Here is a 15926-nt window from a genome sequence, read left to right on the forward strand (position 1 = left end):
TTTATTGTTTTCATTTCTGGGTGTTTCGTGGTTTTTGTGAATTTTATAAAAAATTTAAATACATTAATTGTTCTTTGCAATAAAGTAAAATCTGCAAACCCTTGAGCATAGGTGCCGCAAACAAAATAAGTAAAAAATGCCGCCAACTATCATTAGTACGACGGTAAATGCCGACAAGCGGCCGCTTCGCCCGGCTGAACGCAAGTGAGTACCTACATACATACATAAATGTGCAAAAATCCTGTACAAATTTTACATATTTCGTATTCATTTTCATAAATTAATAAAACCTAATTTCGTTAGATCCGAATTAATTTGCCGCGTCAAATACGGCAATAGTTTGCCCGACATCCCTTTTGACTTGAAATTTCTGCAGTATCCGTTTGACAGTAATCGCTTTGTGCAATATAATCCCACTTCCCTGGAGCGCAACTATAAATATGAAGTGCTCACTGAACATGACTTAGGTGTTACAATTGACTTAATTAATCGCGATCTTTATCAAGCCGATCCATATGCTCAACTTGACCCAGCCGACGAAAGACTACTGGAGGAAGATGTGCACACGCCACATGATTCGATGCGTTCTCGCCAGCATTCGCGTAGTGTTTCGTGGTTGCGTAAATCAGAATATATTTCGACTGAACAGACGCGCTTCCAACCGCAAAATCTTGAAAATATAGAAGCTAAGGTTGGTTACAATGTTAAGAAGTCTCTACGTGAGGAGACCTTGTACCTAGATCGTGATGCACAAGTTAAGGCTATCGAGAAAACATTCAACGATTCTAAGCAAGAAATCACCAAGCACTACTCCAAACCGAATGTGGTACCCGTCGAAGTACTGTCTGTGTATCCAGATTTCAAGAATTGGAAGTATCCATGTGCCCAGGTTATTTTCGACAGCGATCCGGCACCTGCTGGCAAGAATGTACCAGCACAATTAGAGGAGATGTCACAAGCCATGATTCGTGGTGTGATGGACGAAAGTGGCGAGCAATTCGTTGCCTATTTCCTACCCACAGAGGAGACTTTAGACAAGCGACGTAATGATTTTACCGAAAATATACTGTACAAGGATGATGAAGATTACGAGTACAAAATTGCACGTGAATATAACTGGAATGTTAAAAGTAAAGCGTCTAAGGGTTACGAAGAAAATTACTTCTTCGTTGTACGTCAAGATGGTGTATTCTACAATGAGCTGGAGACACGTGTGCGTCTCAATAAGCGCCGTGTGAAAGCAGGACAACAGCCAAGCAACACCAAATTAGTAAGATTTTTTATTAGAATAATAATATAAAGTGCTAAATATGCTTGCTTCATTCAAGGTGGTAAAACATCGTCCACTTGACTCCAATGAGCATCGCATGCAACGTTACCGTGAGCGCCAACTGGAACCACCCGGCGACGAGGAAGAGGAAGAAATGGAAGAAGAAGAGGAAGAGGAGGAACAAATTACTACGCAAGCAACAAACGATAATGAGACCAATAAAGACACTCAGGGCGGTGAAGGAGAGGAATCGGAAATTGATAATGCCGAAGCTGCACAGAAGGCCAAGGATCGCCAGTCACGCTCACGTTCTAAATCGCATGCGAAATCTCGTTCTGTTTCAGGGTCACGATCCGGTTCTGGCTCACGTTCAGGTTCAGGTTCTCGCGCTTCCCATTCGCGTTCCCGTTCGCGATCCAAATCAGGCAGTCGCAGTCGTAGTGGCTCTCGTTCGACAGCTCACTCACATTCTCGATCACGTTCTGCATCTAAATCACCATCACGATCTCGTTCTGCCACTCCAGCTGGTTCCCATAAATCCGCTTCACATTCTCGATCGGCTTCACGCTCACAATCGCGTTCTGCAAGCCGTTCACGCTCGCCCTCTGGCTCTCGTTCCCGTTCCGCCTCGCAATCACATTCACCATCAAAAACCCCAGCACGTTCGCGTTCACGCTCCCACTCTGGCACACGTTCACGCTCTCGCAGCGCATCTGGATCACGCTCCGGTTCAGCATCACGTACTCCATCACGTTCAGGCAGTGCTACCCCGAGTGGTTCCGGCAGCGGCTCCGGTAGTGAATCAGAAGCCGAGCAATAAATACTACATAAAAATTGAAATAAAGAAAGTTACGGCATATGCTCTAAATTTTACGATTTTCGAATGGAGTATACTATTTGAGTAATTGTAATTTATGGAAAGGTTTATTTGGAAAAAAATAAAGCCGCCAATACAAATAGATTAGAGGTAGCAACATTAAGATTGTGTAAAATCAATAGAAACAACAGATGGTTGTATAGCTGCGCTGATGCTATCCGACGTCGTGGAACGTGTAGTGGAAATGGGTATTTCTGTGAAAAAATGCGAATTTAATTAATTTATTTATTTTAGGGTTTGGAAATATTTAAAATAGCAAACCTCTGGAGGAGGACGTTTCCGACAAATCACTGCGCCAAGAAGCAAAGCTGCGCGTTTTCTGAAGTAAATGTGGCATCTTCAAACCCTTTTCCAACATAATGCGTATCACTTTTGGACCAATATCATCATCGTTCTCTGCCATATCAGCCAGTTGATTAAGCGCGCTTGAGTTGCGGTATTCCAGCTCTCGTAAATCTAATTCTCGTTCATAGCCTGCGATAAATTCTTTACCCAAATTACGTTCTTTTACAGCTTTCAAAGAATTCTTGACTTCGCGCTCAGCGCGTTGAAGTTTGGTTTTCTGATCACTAAGTTCCTTTTGCAATTTCTCTAGCATTTCAAAATTTTCCAGGCTGTAGAGAAAAAATAAAAAATAAATGTTTTTTGAGTTCAAATAATTATGATTCAAATAATTTATTGCACCTACTTTCGGACGGTTAAAACCTCTAATTGACGTTGTAGATCTTCACATAGTGCAAGATTTTTATCATTATCCTTTTCTATTTGTCGATGCTTGCTACGCAGCGCCTTAAGTTGGGTCAAGGCTTGACAATAGTTGGATTGCAATTGCTTTACTTCTTCCAAAACTTGATCTGTTATGGTATAAGATATAAAGGCAGCAAATTGTTAATGGCTCTAAAACTTCTCTAAGTAAAATTCACCTTCATCAACTTTCTTATTCAGTTTACTTCGATAGGAGTCATTCGAATTATTCAGCAGCATCAAAGTATTTTCCATTGCTTTAATATCCTCTTCGGCCTTGATGACCTTCGCATTCAAGTTGTTACCCTCATCCAAAAGCATTTGCTTCTCTTGCGCTGCTTCCACCTTCAGTTGGGTAGCTGTAACCAAAGTGCCATCCTCATTCATGCCCATAAGCTTGGAAGTCAATTCGAAGCGGGCACGCAGCACATCAATATGTTTCGTACGTTCGCCGATATCGGCCAGCAATGTGCTTCTTTCATCATTCAAATGTTTACGTTTCAGATTCAACAAATCAATTTGGCTTTTGATCTCCACTAAACGATCCTTCATTGTGCGATTCAATTGTAATCGGTGTTTGCCCAAATTATAGGTGTTAGTTTCGCATGCCACCATCTCGTTTTCGAACTCTTTGATGCGCATCTTCAAGAGACTTAACTCGACAATCTTCTGCTGATTCTTGTTCTTCTCGATACTGAGACGCTTAACGCCACCCTCGCAATACATTTGTGCCTCTTTTATATCAAAAAGCTGCATAAAAAGTAGAAATAGGAGTGAATTTTAAAAGTATTCAACGCTAATAGTTCATTATTTTCACCATATTTTGCAAATTTTTGTTATCGGCATTGTAAACATCAGTTAAATTGCGCATATTGTAGTCTAGCTTCTTGTTCTGTGCCTCGGTTGTTTGCAAACGTCGCTGCAAAGCACTGTTTTGAGCCTCTAGTTTAGTCAAATATTGCTGTGCTTCCGCCTCCTGTATCGGATCATAATCTCCACCTTGTATTTGTATGATTTTCCTTTCAAATTGTAGGCATTTGAACGCCTTAAGAAATCATTGGAAATTCAATGAGTAGAAAAAGATTAGTTAAAATTGCAAAGCCTAGAACGGTATTTACTTTAAAAAATTTTGCTAAAATACGTACCGCCTCGTAGTGTACCTCCGTCATGCGCCTTAGCTCCTTTTCCTCTTTCTTCGTATTTTTGATGACGGTTGCAGCGCTTGCCGATAAACCGCTGTTGGAGACCTACAAGTAATACATATAGGTATATAGTTGATATGAATGATAAATTGTATTGACATTTAACTAGGGTTTTAATTAAAGGATATTTAAGTTAAATATTTTCCAACTTCGGCTACAGGGAATCCCTCGTAGTCCGGTTTTTGTGAAATCTAGAAAAATGACATTTCTGAATCCGATTAGCTATGCATAATATATACACTCAAACTGTAATTGATACATTCGTAGATATTTGGATGCAATGGTTTAACCGCTCGACCATGGCAGCCGCCAATTAGAAAGTATCCAAGCATATTTCATGCGTGCGAAGATAAACTCGCGGAAGTAAATACTATTGCAATAAGAAACCCATAGTTCTAAGATATACCTAGGTTATGTCGCCGCCGTGCAGGAAAAATTTAGAATGTTCGTTGATTTCAGGGCAATAAGCAATTGAAAAAGTACTTGTTGAAGAAGTGGTGGCGCCATCTGGCTAGGGCGGGTCAGTAAAAGAGATAGTGTCCAATATTATCCACCTCTTCCTGTTGTAGTTGTTGTTGTAACGGCCCTACTAAGCCTCGCATAGGTAACTTATCCATCAATCGTTGTCCTCAAGCTCAACTAACGGTTGGTCCAATAAATTAGCTGTTTCGACGGATTTGGATCAGAGGGAGAGGGGTTTTACCTGAGTGGGATTGATCGGACATGTGAAGAGGGGGTTGGTGTCATGTGGGGAGTATCCACATTTCGGAAACTCATTATGGATATCGGGATCAAGTCTGGACAAGTAGCTGTTGAGGCGGTTACAATATTGCGGCAAAAATCTTTAGTTGGATATCCCAACCTCTTTCCATACGTAATATTAATCTAAGAGAGGAGCGGTCAAGTTGAGTGAGAGCTAAGGATCGGTTTACATCAGTTTTTGGTCAAATTTACCTCGTAGTATGACATGTGGATTCCACATCCCACATGGTATTTATCTCCCCAAGGAGTTCAGCCTTTAATCTGTGTATGCAGTAGGTTAGAGGTATGTCCCGAGCAGAGTTGATATTTCCGTCCCTCTCCTTGCAAGCTAGTCGGCTAAGCATTTGCCAGGAATGTCACATGCCACAGTCAAGGAGCATAACTGTTAGACGTCAATGGTTAGATTCCTGAGTAGAGGGGAGAGAACCCCCCTTGGGGAGTGCGTCTTGTTACATGTTTAATTTTGGAACGATCCTCAGTTCTGAAATAATAAGTCTCTTTCCGAGCAGGAGGCCAACGAAATCCATCAGTCCCCGGGGCACCCCCACCCTATGAAAGGGAATTAATAACAGCTTTAGGATAGACATAATTGAAGGCTCGCTCGATATTTAGAGAAACTTCCAGCCTGTATTTCTTTATAGTCAGTACTTTTTCAATCTTCTATACGATTTCATTAAGCGGGGTCTGCGCGGATTGTCTCTAGGATTTTCAAAATAAAACGAAGTGAGGCTTATAGGCCTGAAATATTTCGATTTCACATGAACGGCCCTTCTTCTTTGTCCACTTGTATGGTATGTATGTGAGTTAGGGTTAGACAGGCTGTAAAAATCTGATAAAGCAGAGGGCACAGATGCTTTTAGGTCCGCGGGAAAGATTCCATCAACTCCCAGAGATTTGTAGGGTTGGAGAGACATTGAATCAAATTACGACTTTATCATAAATTACGATGTTCGTAACGGTATTGCCTGGGTAGGACTTGTTCCTTGGAACGCGCGAATTATCGGAGGTATCGTCAAAGCACGCCGGGAAGTGAGTGCTCATAAGAACCTCCAGCATTCTGTTACATGATGTCTCCTGTCACCGTTAGGCTTCTGGATGGAATTCATACTCGCAACCTGTTGTCTTCACAGTTTTTTTCTATGTTGTTGCAAAAGTTTTACCAAGATTCGTCCTTCTGTTCTTCCTCAATGCAGAAATCTCAGAATTTGCGTTCGGGTCTGATTATGCATACTTCGCATAACTTCGCACAACCATTTGTACCAATGCAATAAAAATGTAACTTAAGAAAATGTGAAGCAAAATCTAAACTCAACAGATCGCTAAGTTTTTAAAAGTTCTGCTAATTTCTGGGTAATGGAATACATACAAATTAGATACAAAGTACATACGAAATTACAGTTTGAAGTTTATGCGAAGTTGTGCGAAGTTATGCAAAGTTCGCATAATCAGACCATTACTTAAGCTCATAGAGAAACTTTATTTCCTCTTTACTTTACTTCCTGAGATAGCAAATAGATTGGCCAGCCTGATTTGACCCTTTGCTGACACTAGACAAAAAAAAATAATTCAAACAATATAAGAGAGAGAAGAGGTGGTACCCTATAGGACTACGCCGGGGAAATATATTTACTGTGTACTGAAGAGATTTCAACTTATACTTCACCAGCCAAAGAAGAAACTGAAACTAGCAGAGAAGCGGTCACCGTAACTTAGTGCTTGAGCATGCATCCTAAAACTCGGTAGGGCACAGGTTCGATTCTTATTCCAACATTCAAGTATTTTTCTATTAACGTTCACCTCTCGGCAGTCAATGGCAAACCAACGAAATTATTTTCATAAATGAACACATTAAACTTTTCTTTGTTAGAAAGTGACGTAAAAGTAAATGTTCCTCCCTTTATTTGTCCACCACCACCAGCAAATGTGGGAGAACCATTTTCACAAAGTATCCCGCGTTATGATAAAGGACTCGAAGCGTTACGATCCCCATCAGTGGATGCCGGCTAACTAATTTATTTCTTGCCGTGCGGAAGGAGGATGGTAGGAACTTCAATCACATCCAGCTTATGCATGACGTGGACAGCATCAGAGGGTATGTAGAAAAAATTGATATCTGAGAGAACTATTTGGGAGAATGTCAGTGCAGTATTAATCGATAGTAGCTTCAAATAATATTCAAAGCTCTTGTCAGATTTTATTCCTAACGGCCTCTTTTCTCTACGTGGACGCCCTGGCTGCAAAGCTCGGCACATTGGCCTCTTACCTAGTAAAAAAATTTCTAATTACCAGTTTCTGGTTAACACCGACTACAGGTGAAACATCGTTATGGACGTGATCGACACAGACATTGAGAAACTGGCGGCCCTTAGACAATTTTTTAATACGTAAGAAATTGAATGTTGAATCCATTCAGGTCTATTTCAGAACAATTTGAGATTAGTTCAGGACTAATTTGGACCTAGTTCGGGTTTATTTTTGGCCTAGTTCGGCGCTATTTCGGACTGGTTTAGGTATATTTTAGGACCACTTCAAGATAGTTCGACAATTTCGGGCCTAGCTCTGGACTAGTTGAACAACCTTTATGAAATAATGATAATAATAATAATAATAGATTGGCGCTTACACATATGTTAGTGTTTGGCCGAGCTTCTCCTCCAATTTGTGGTGTGCGCCTTGATGCTGTCACACAAAGAGGAGGGAGCTACAGTTTTACGCCGACTCCAAACGGCGATTGTATTTTAATGAGAAGCTGTTTTTCATGACAGAAATACACTCGCAAGTTTACCACTGCCTGCCGAAAGCCGACCGCCGTTAAGAAAAACCTTTTTTTAATTTTTTTGCGATGTTGCTTTGACCAGGGCTTGAACCCATGCGGTGCGTAGTGGAGGCGTTTACTGCTTACCACTACACCACAGCGGGCCCCAAATACCTTTATGAAATAGTTCGAGATAATTTTGTGACTGGTAAAGGACTGTTTCAAGGCTTGAACAAGTTCACGATAAGTTCACGACTTTTTAAAAACCATTCAGGACAGTTTTGGGACTAGTTTGGAATCCTTTCATGGTAGTTCCAAACTAGGCACGAAATTATCCTCAAATAGTCCTGAACTATTCTCGAAGTGGTTATGAACAAGTAATTTTTAAGCAAAAAAAAAACCAACTTCAATTCTCATATTAAAAAAAAATATATATATCGAGGCCTAACGGCCAAAAAGGCGTAAGCGACATAAAGTAAATTTTTCAGTAGGCGTTTTTTTCTTATTAACACTGCAATAACTGTAGATACTAACGTGAAGGTTAATGAACAAGTTAAGTTTGATGTTAGGTATATAATACTGGTGGTTTTATTTGCCCATCTTTAATGAAACAGGTGATTTTGTCGCTTTCGCCCTTTTTGTCGTCACAAAAAAAAAGACTGGAGCATGCAATTGCGGCGGTTAAGCCAAAAGATATATTTAAAAAAAAATATTTTTTGCATTAACAAAAACCATTTTGATGGCATTACCTCATTTCTTTTATTGTGGTTATTAAGAAAACCACTCTTCAACACAAATACATACGTTAATGATTAAAATAGTTCGCTATAAAAACTAAATAACTTCGGTGTCGTCATCTTCATCAGTTTCTTGTAATGAATCTTTAATAAATGACTTATGTTTTAGGTTAAGGTACTCGCTATGGAATTTTTGTGGAATTATATTTTTATCGCAAAGCGTTTTCAAATCTGCATACTTGATAGATGAAATATTTTGTAAACTACTGTATATAGTTGAAGGTCCTTTATTTAGTAACAAGGAGTTGCGTTTTGTATATTCAATTTTTTTGGAATGTTCAAAGTATCCGCACCTCAGCGCAACATTAGGATTGTTCTTTACTAATTCCACAGATCGCAATGTTTTGAAGAACAATTTTGATGAAGGCTCAAAGACTGCTAGTGAAAACGCTTTCCAGTTCTTAAAATTTGAATGATTCATTCATACAGTTATGACCAGCTGGATTAGTCCTCGCGTTGACAGTGTACCATTCGCTCGGAGCCCAAATATTCCTATTGCGAATAAACGACTCGATTGTGCTATGTACGGAATCAACTGGCATTATTGTATGGCCTGGTAATAAATATGTAATTTTTATCTTTTGAATACTAGTTGAATTTTCTAAGAAAAATGAAAGTGTTGCAAGCATAGCTCTATTCCGGTTTTGACCTGCACCACTGTCGCAGTATAAACTGATGGATGTATGGGTTTTTCTTTGGTCCACTATTTTTAAGTACTGGAAAACTACGGTACAAATCTCGTTCTTTGAAAGATTTGTCGAAACATCCGGAGGGATAACTGATCTGTTTGCTTATTAATGCTTTTTAAGTGTTCGCTATAGCATTTGTATAATATTGATACGTTGCGAAATTGCTCTGGAAGGTACAGTTTGTTGCTTTTATTTCGACAGTAATGGGATAGAACTGCTGGTAGTTGTTCAATAAACGAATTTGCGAGAGCTATCTTATGCTTAGGAGTCCTATTATGACAAGAAACCACTTTTTTTTGTTATGTTTAGTGTTTTAAGCAAAAACTGTTGGCATACTTTAGTACTTGTGTTATTGTAATTTATAACGTAATCATAACTGAAGCGCCTGTTGCTATTTTCTACTCTTTTTTTCTTTTAACGTTGCCCCTTTTCATACAAGATAACAGCCATGCCTTTTGACGATTCTTATTGCCCATCCCCCAAAAGTGTTCATTTAATTGTAACCGCCGGTTCTCAGCGAAATTATCGGCGCAAGCATTTCCTCACTTTGTATTAGCACACGGATTGGGTCTTACGGCAGTACTACGTTGTTTCTTCCGTAGAAGTCTTTTGGGTAGTGGTTTCGGCGTCTTCCAATCTCGTCTTCCTACACAAGTTTCCTCTTCAACTAACTCTTCAGAAGAATCGGTGTCGCTGTATGGGACTAGTGCGCCTTTAGTTAAGTTCTGCAAAAGCCAAGTATTTTAACACCATATATGTACATTAGACTGCATCACTCCCCATACAAAAAAAATCGGTACTATTTTTCCATTGGCATTATAAAATCTATTATATGTTAAGAAGTCCACCAAAATATTTCGAAAAAATATTAAGATTTAAGTGAGCTGTACCAATTTCAAAATACCTCCAAAAATGGAGTTTTTATGAATAAAAATAGTTTCTTGAATTTTTTTTTTAATTCCCCTCAAATGACAAAACGGTTTAAGCTTAAAAAATTTGCATAAAAATATTTAAAAAAAATTTAAAAAAAAATTTTAACGGAATCGTAATGATGGGATTTTTGATGCTGTTTTTTTTAACTTTTTTCAAAGATTGGTATAAGAAAAACTTGAATAACTGAGCCTAAACTGCTCTGATTTAGACTTAAGAAGTGTCGGTGCAAAGGTATTTTCTCACCCTTTTCATTTCTTTGCTAATAAACTCATTCAAAGGATGAAAGAGAAAGGTAGGATGAACGAACGTCATTCAAAGTTGAATTAAGATGTGTTGGTATTTGAAAAAAAAAAAATTGCGTCACGAATGATATTTTTTTGGACAGAAATAAAAACAGTGTGAAAATACCTTTCTACCGAGATCCCATGAGTCTAAATCAGAATAGTTTTGGCCCAGTTATTCAAGTTTTTCGTAAATCAATCTTTGAAAAAAGTAAAAAAACAGCATTAAAAATCTCATTCTTACGATTCCGTTGAAAATTTTTTAAATTATTTTTATGCAGATTTTTTAAGCTTAATCTGTTTTGTCATCTGAGCAGACTTTTTTCAAAAAGTTCTTTACGAAACTATTTTTATTCATAAAACACTCCATTTTTGGAGGTGTTTTCAAATCGGTCCAGCTGACTTAAATCTTAATATTTTTCGCAAATATTTTGGTGAACGTCTTAAAATATAATAAATTTTGTAATCCCGCCGGAAAAACCGCAACTTTTTTTGGTGATGCAGTCTAATGTACATGTATTACATTTTTATCCTTTTAATTAAAAATCTTAATCTACCGCAAATTAGTTTACCTTTGTTTTTGAAAAGTCCACATTTTGAAGAAAAATAGAGACGCTACAAAACTTTCACACAAAAATTTAACGTTTTCCTCTCTACAATGACAAATTTTTCACGGAGAAAAAGGCTTAACCGACACTTTGGGTGCACAAAAAAATGTAAACAGAGTACAATTGAGCGCTTAAGCCAAACTTGCTTTCGCTATAACTTTGTAACGGTAATTCGTAAGTAATCGATTTCTGTCAAAAGCATAAAATCGAACATACTGTCGCTTACGCGTTTTTGGCGGTTAGGGCTCGATATATATAAATATATATATTTCATGATCCAATGACCGGATCTAAACCAGATTAGTATGAGACGACCTCTGAGACACTACCTTTCCGATGCAGAAAGAATTATCGAAATAGGTTGGCGTGGTCCAAAGTTATGCGGTAACATACACAAAAAAATAAAATAAAATATTCCGACGAACTGATAACCTCCTCCTTTTGTGGAAGTCAGTTAAAAAGACGTGCACTGGTCCCGACAGCATGAATAAAATAAATGAGATTTATGTTTAATATCTTGCCTAACCTATTTACATACGTATGTATGTATCTGAATCGTCTAATCTTCTGCCAAACCGTACACAGATGTTTACACATTAGATCTCGTAGGTACATACCTCATACTCACTAGAGGTATACGCCGCCGAGCCACGCCGCCGATTTTTGTCATTCCTCACTCGCCGCCGCCGAGTTACAAAAATATCGGCGCGGCGGCGGCGGCGTTCGGCGCCTAAGGAATTTTGTACAAAATTTTCATGATGTATGTACATTGAAATACATCGTTTGAAGGAACTAAATACATACTACTCGTTTAAAAACACAATTTTACGAAATGAAAATTACTTTTTTAAATGAGTTTTTTTTTGCATAATTTGGGCCACTGGACAAGAATATGATCTCCTTTATTTTTCCAAAAAGAGCGTAACTCAGAAAAAACATAAGTAACATATTTTTCGATCGAATGCGTTTATTTATTACAGTTAAATTAGGGTCGAATACTGGTAATCTAACGATTTTGTTCCGCAATAGACAACTCTTTCCAATACTACAACAACAATAGTGTTATAACACATCAAAAACTTTAACGCCAATATCTCAGAAAGAAGTTTTAACCGAAGCAGCTTCTGTTCATCTAACTCATTCCATCTAACTCCTCAATTATTAGAGATAAAACAAAGACAAGTTGATTTTCCTGAGTATTTTTTTTTATTTTAAACAGACTTTAAATAAAGAGCAAACACTTTTTTTGCTAATTTTTACATTCGTAAGTTATTTTATTCTGGGGTCCCACATACGAATACAAGTACTAGGTGGCTGTGTGAAAATTACGTTAGCATTCCCAGGAAGGTTTTGCTCCCTCGCATCGCAACGTTTTCTACAAAGGGTTAAAGTTCCCCCTTTTTGGTAAAAATTAGTATTATTTTTCATTACATTCGGTTCTCCTTAGAAAAATTTGGCGCTTAATATTTAGTGGACATTATAGATCCATTTTTTTAAACAGTGGGTCAAAAAGACCCGTTCTGGTTCGAGTTGATGGGTTAAACTTTTGGAAAAAAGTAGACCAACCTTGTTTTCAATATGTAATCTGCAAAAAATCGTAAGAACTCCGTAACTTAACATAACGGTTGATAAGAATATTGCAAAAATTTATTGATGGCGACATAAATTATCCCAATAACCTCACTTTTAAAATTTTTTATTTCTTTAAATTTAAATAGTACATACGGATCTGTCCTGCAGAAAAAAATTATCAATTGATAAAAAATAACCCAGTTGTAGCTAGCTTTTTTGCGGGAAAATATATAACTTGTAGTTATCTACAAAAAGCTAGCTTGAAACTAGTTGACAAGTAATGCAGGAGTATTGAAGGAGATTGTTTTCTTTAAACGCGTTTTGACAAACGCGTTGAGGACAAGTAAAAGGAAGATCGGAATGAATTTCCTGCAGGGTGTAGACCTCAGACCGTCTTCTGTTCGTCCATCGTAATTTAAACTTAAAACTAGTTCAATGAATAAATTAAATAGAATTAAAATCTGAATTGGCTTGGTGAATGCCTAACGCTGACGAAATTACATGATAAGATTAGTAGCCTCATGGCTCTTTGGAATCTACGTCATGGGCAGTAGCGCCGGCGTTTCCAGACGCGCCGGCGTCGCCGCCGCCGCCAATTCTATTTGAAGTTGACCACACCGCCGCCGCAAGGCCTGTCGGCGTAAACCTCTAATACTCACACGTTTTTTTAATTTTAACTCACCTCCAATCTTTTGCTTTCATCCTTTAACTCTTGTAAATCCTGCTGACTCCGATAGATTAGGCCATTTAGTTGGATTTTTTCTCTATTTATCTCATTTTGCGACTTCTCTGCTGCATCGTTCATCTCTTCTAGCATTTGTAGACGCTGCTCGGCGCTAATGTGCCTATTTGTCATGTCGTTTAGACGACTTTCTAGTTTCAGCAACAACACTTTCAGATCTTCTAATGCTTTGGTGCGTTTATCTTTCTCCTTAGACATTTTACGATTCTCCATACGTTGTTGTTGCACTTTATTTGAAAGATTCTGTAGATCCTTTTGCAGCAGTTCCACCTCAAAATAGAAAAAATATATGCTTGTTAATTGAATTGGTTTTGCAAGCCCATTCCAGCTGTACGTATGTATGTATGTACCTCATTTTCCTTCAAAATCGTCATATCGATCAATTTTTGTATCTGCTCTTTAATTTCCGAAGTTTCTTCGTTCAGCACCGATATGGTGTGCTCCACTTCACGATTATCTTTTATAATATTATCCAAATTTGCATCATAACGTTTTTTTTCCTTCAGCACACACTCCGCCTCCCGCCTCAGATTGCTCAATTCCACTTCGTTGTGTCGTACGTCGCGTTCACGCTGCAACATCTGCTGTACGGCGAGCTTCCATGTTTCTACCATTTGGCGACGTTCCATATGCGCCGTGCGATATAATACTGCTGTACATTCAATATTCTGCTCCAGTGATTTCTGTTCATCATACAATTTCACCAGCTCTTTGCGAAGTTTCTCACATTCGTTATGCAACAGCTGCCGACGTGCATCCTTCTGTCGCGCCAACACTTGATCTTCCTTGAAGTATTTCTCAATCAATTGATAACCCTTGTTGGTGTCCTCCATTGCGTCACGCCATTCGAGCAACACCGTTTTGGCCCATTTTACGCGTGAAGTCAAATCATCTATGGCATTTTTTCGTCTACACAGTTCCTCTGAAAGCAAATGAATGGGAGAATTAAAGTGAGTAAGTGTGGAAGTAAGCATAAGTATGCTAGTGGTCTTACTCTCTGTGGTGTTCACATATTCGTTGTAACTCTCAGTCTCCTTATCGATGCGCCTTATGTCGACTTTCAATTTGGACTGCACACGCTCGGCTACTTTAAAGAGATGTGCCTCGGTGTGAACCTCCGATTGATGCGCTTGCAAAAGTTTCTACAAACAAATTATATAAAAACAAATGTACTTCTATTGTTTAATTATGCTGATACGGAGTCTCCGCCGCTTACCAAATTCTGATTTACACACATTTCAGCATTTTTTGAATGCTGCAGTAATTTCTCTAAACGATCCTCTGTTTGTATATTGGATTCCAACAATTGTAGCTTCTCCTCCACCATTTGCTCCATCTCGGCTAGTATACATAAATTTTCCTTATTGGCCATGGGTATTTCCGAGTTGGGATCCCAACCCATGGCCCGCATCGCTTTTTGAATAATATCATCTTGTATTCGAGACTCCTCCTCCGTCGTCATTATTCCTAGTGCACCGTTAAACTTATGACAACTGTATTTATTTCACGTTTACAATAACAATAATAGTTTGGATATTATTTTTATTTAGTCACAAATATAAAGAAAAATAGAGAAAGTTTTATAATTTGGCTGGAATAGTCGACTATCAAATGTTGCATGATGTTTAAAGTGGAAATCCAGTACTGAATTCGGTAAATGATTTATTTCATTGCGTTTCTACGTTTTATCAATAACAGTTTACGTTATAGCAACATGTTTATTACTACAAATATGTGGATAAGTCTGTAAAACAACCCCAATTTTGCTACTCCAACTTATCAACAGGCAAACAGTTTATTATGAAATACATTCAGGAGCTGCATTCTATTTACTTGCGGGACTTTTTCGAAAACCTATCCTTCTACATAATAATAATAATAAATTGGCGCTTACACATATGTTAGTGTTTGGCAGAGCTTCTCCTCCGACTTGTGGCGTGCGCCTTGATGTTGTCACACAAAGCGGAAGGACCTACAGTTTTACCCCGACTCCGAACGGCGATTGTATTTTTATGAGAAGCTGTTTTTCATGGCAGAAATTCACTCGGAGGTTTGCCATTGCCTGCCGAGGGACGACCGCTGTTAAGAAAAATCATTTTTCTATATTTTTTGCGATGTTGCTTTAACCAGGGCTTGAACGCAGGCGCTGCGGAGTGAAAGCGCACACTGCTTGCCACTACACCACAGCGGCCGACTATCCTTCTACATACTCAAAAAAATATTTATATCCTTCTTGGTGAATACACACACTGTGCTATGGAGTAAGCTCCACCTTCCACCATACTCAACTCAGTTCTTTAAAGAAATCTGAGTGCAATAATCCAGCCGAATATTTACTTCCTTGATTTCTGATAGTCTCACTAGTTTCCGTACTCGCCAAAGAGAATCCAGTGCGCTAAATATCTCCATGTGCGTCCACCTGCTTTAATAGCCAATTTAACCTTTCCTTCCAACGATGAATGCAGAAAATCAGTTGATAAATGCTTTCTCAGATCCTTTACAAATTTTTTCTAGAGGCTCTAGGTGGCAATTAAGGCAATCAACCTATCTACTGAAGACGTATGGAAATCGAGCATATTTATATGCATTGAAGATAACCACGTGTATGGTTAAAGAAATACTAGAAGTGATTTTGGGTAGATCCGAAAAAATCTCCATCAACCAGAGAGTTTCTAGGTAGGGATATATCAACGA

General features: G+C 38.4%; 3 protein-coding genes across 7 annotated transcripts in view; 2 read left to right on the plus strand and 1 right to left on the minus strand.

Annotated features, from left to right (window-relative positions):
• atms (RNA polymerase II-associated factor 1-like protein antimeros) lies at positions 1 to 2246 on the plus strand. Its single transcript, XM_017631156.1, has 3 exons — positions 1 to 204; positions 304 to 1270; positions 1329 to 2246. Exons 1-3 carry the CDS (start codon positions 137 to 139, stop codon positions 2088 to 2090), a joined length of 1797 nt encoding a protein of 598 aa, XP_017486645.1. The 5' UTR covers positions 1 to 136; the 3' UTR covers positions 2091 to 2246.
• Positions 2161 to 15131, minus strand: Ccdc39 (Coiled-coil domain containing protein 39). Its single transcript, XM_017631211.1, has 10 exons — positions 14449 to 15131; positions 14227 to 14374; positions 13583 to 14154; positions 13173 to 13502; positions 4037 to 4138; positions 3709 to 3936; positions 3071 to 3641; positions 2836 to 3001; positions 2409 to 2761; positions 2161 to 2341 (listed from the first exon to the last, which is right to left on the minus strand). Exons 1-10 carry the CDS (start codon positions 14692 to 14694, stop codon positions 2247 to 2249), a joined length of 2811 nt encoding a protein of 936 aa, XP_017486700.1. The 5' UTR covers positions 14695 to 15131; the 3' UTR covers positions 2161 to 2246.
• Positions 6228 to 15926, plus strand: part of BBS5 (Bardet-Biedl syndrome 5 protein) — a 19828-nt gene continuing 10129 nt past the window's right edge. For 2 of the 5 annotated variants that reach the window (XM_017631167.1, XM_017631199.1), the window contains exon 1: positions 6228 to 6947. In XM_017631167.1, coding sequence (XP_017486656.1) covers positions 6893 to 6947 — 55 coding nt within the window. In that variant the 5' untranslated portion in view covers positions 6228 to 6892. The remainder of the gene's footprint in view (positions 6948 to 15926) is intronic. The other 3 variants (XM_017631174.1, XM_017631182.1, XM_017631190.1) reach the window with 3 other exon arrangements.

This window comes from Rhagoletis zephyria, unplaced genomic scaffold, assembly GCF_001687245.7.
Source record: "Rhagoletis zephyria isolate East Lansing unplaced genomic scaffold, Rhagoletis_zephyria_1.1 Rzeph_scaffold_00092, whole genome shotgun sequence".
Lineage (NCBI taxonomy): Eukaryota > Metazoa > Arthropoda > Insecta > Diptera > Tephritidae > Rhagoletis > Rhagoletis zephyria.

What these genes read in the sequence shown, in the direction of transcription:
- Ccdc39 (XM_017631211.1), bottom strand. Translation starts at nt 14,694, where the DNA reads ATGACGACGGAGGAGGAGTCTCGAATACAAGATGATATTATTCAAAAA. An exon ending in TGTGTGTAAATCAGAATTTG is followed by an intron (nt 14,375 to 14,448) that starts GTAAGCGGCGGA and finishes ATTTGTTTGTAG; the next exon opens with AAACTTTTGCAAGCGCATCA. An exon ending in ATATGTGAACACCACAGAGA is followed by an intron (nt 14,155 to 14,226) that starts GTAAGACCACTA and finishes ATTTGCTTTCAG; the next exon opens with AGGAACTGTGTAGACGAAAA.
- atms (XM_017631156.1), top strand. Translation starts at nt 137, where the DNA reads ATGCCGCCAACTATCATTAGTACGACGGTAAATGCCGACAAGCGGCCG. An exon ending in CTTCGCCCGGCTGAACGCAA is followed by an intron (nt 205 to 303) that starts GTGAGTACCTAC and finishes TAATTTCGTTAG; the next exon opens with ATCCGAATTAATTTGCCGCG. An exon ending in AGCCAAGCAACACCAAATTA is followed by an intron (nt 1,271 to 1,328) that starts GTAAGATTTTTT and finishes GCTTCATTCAAG; the next exon opens with GTGGTAAAACATCGTCCACT.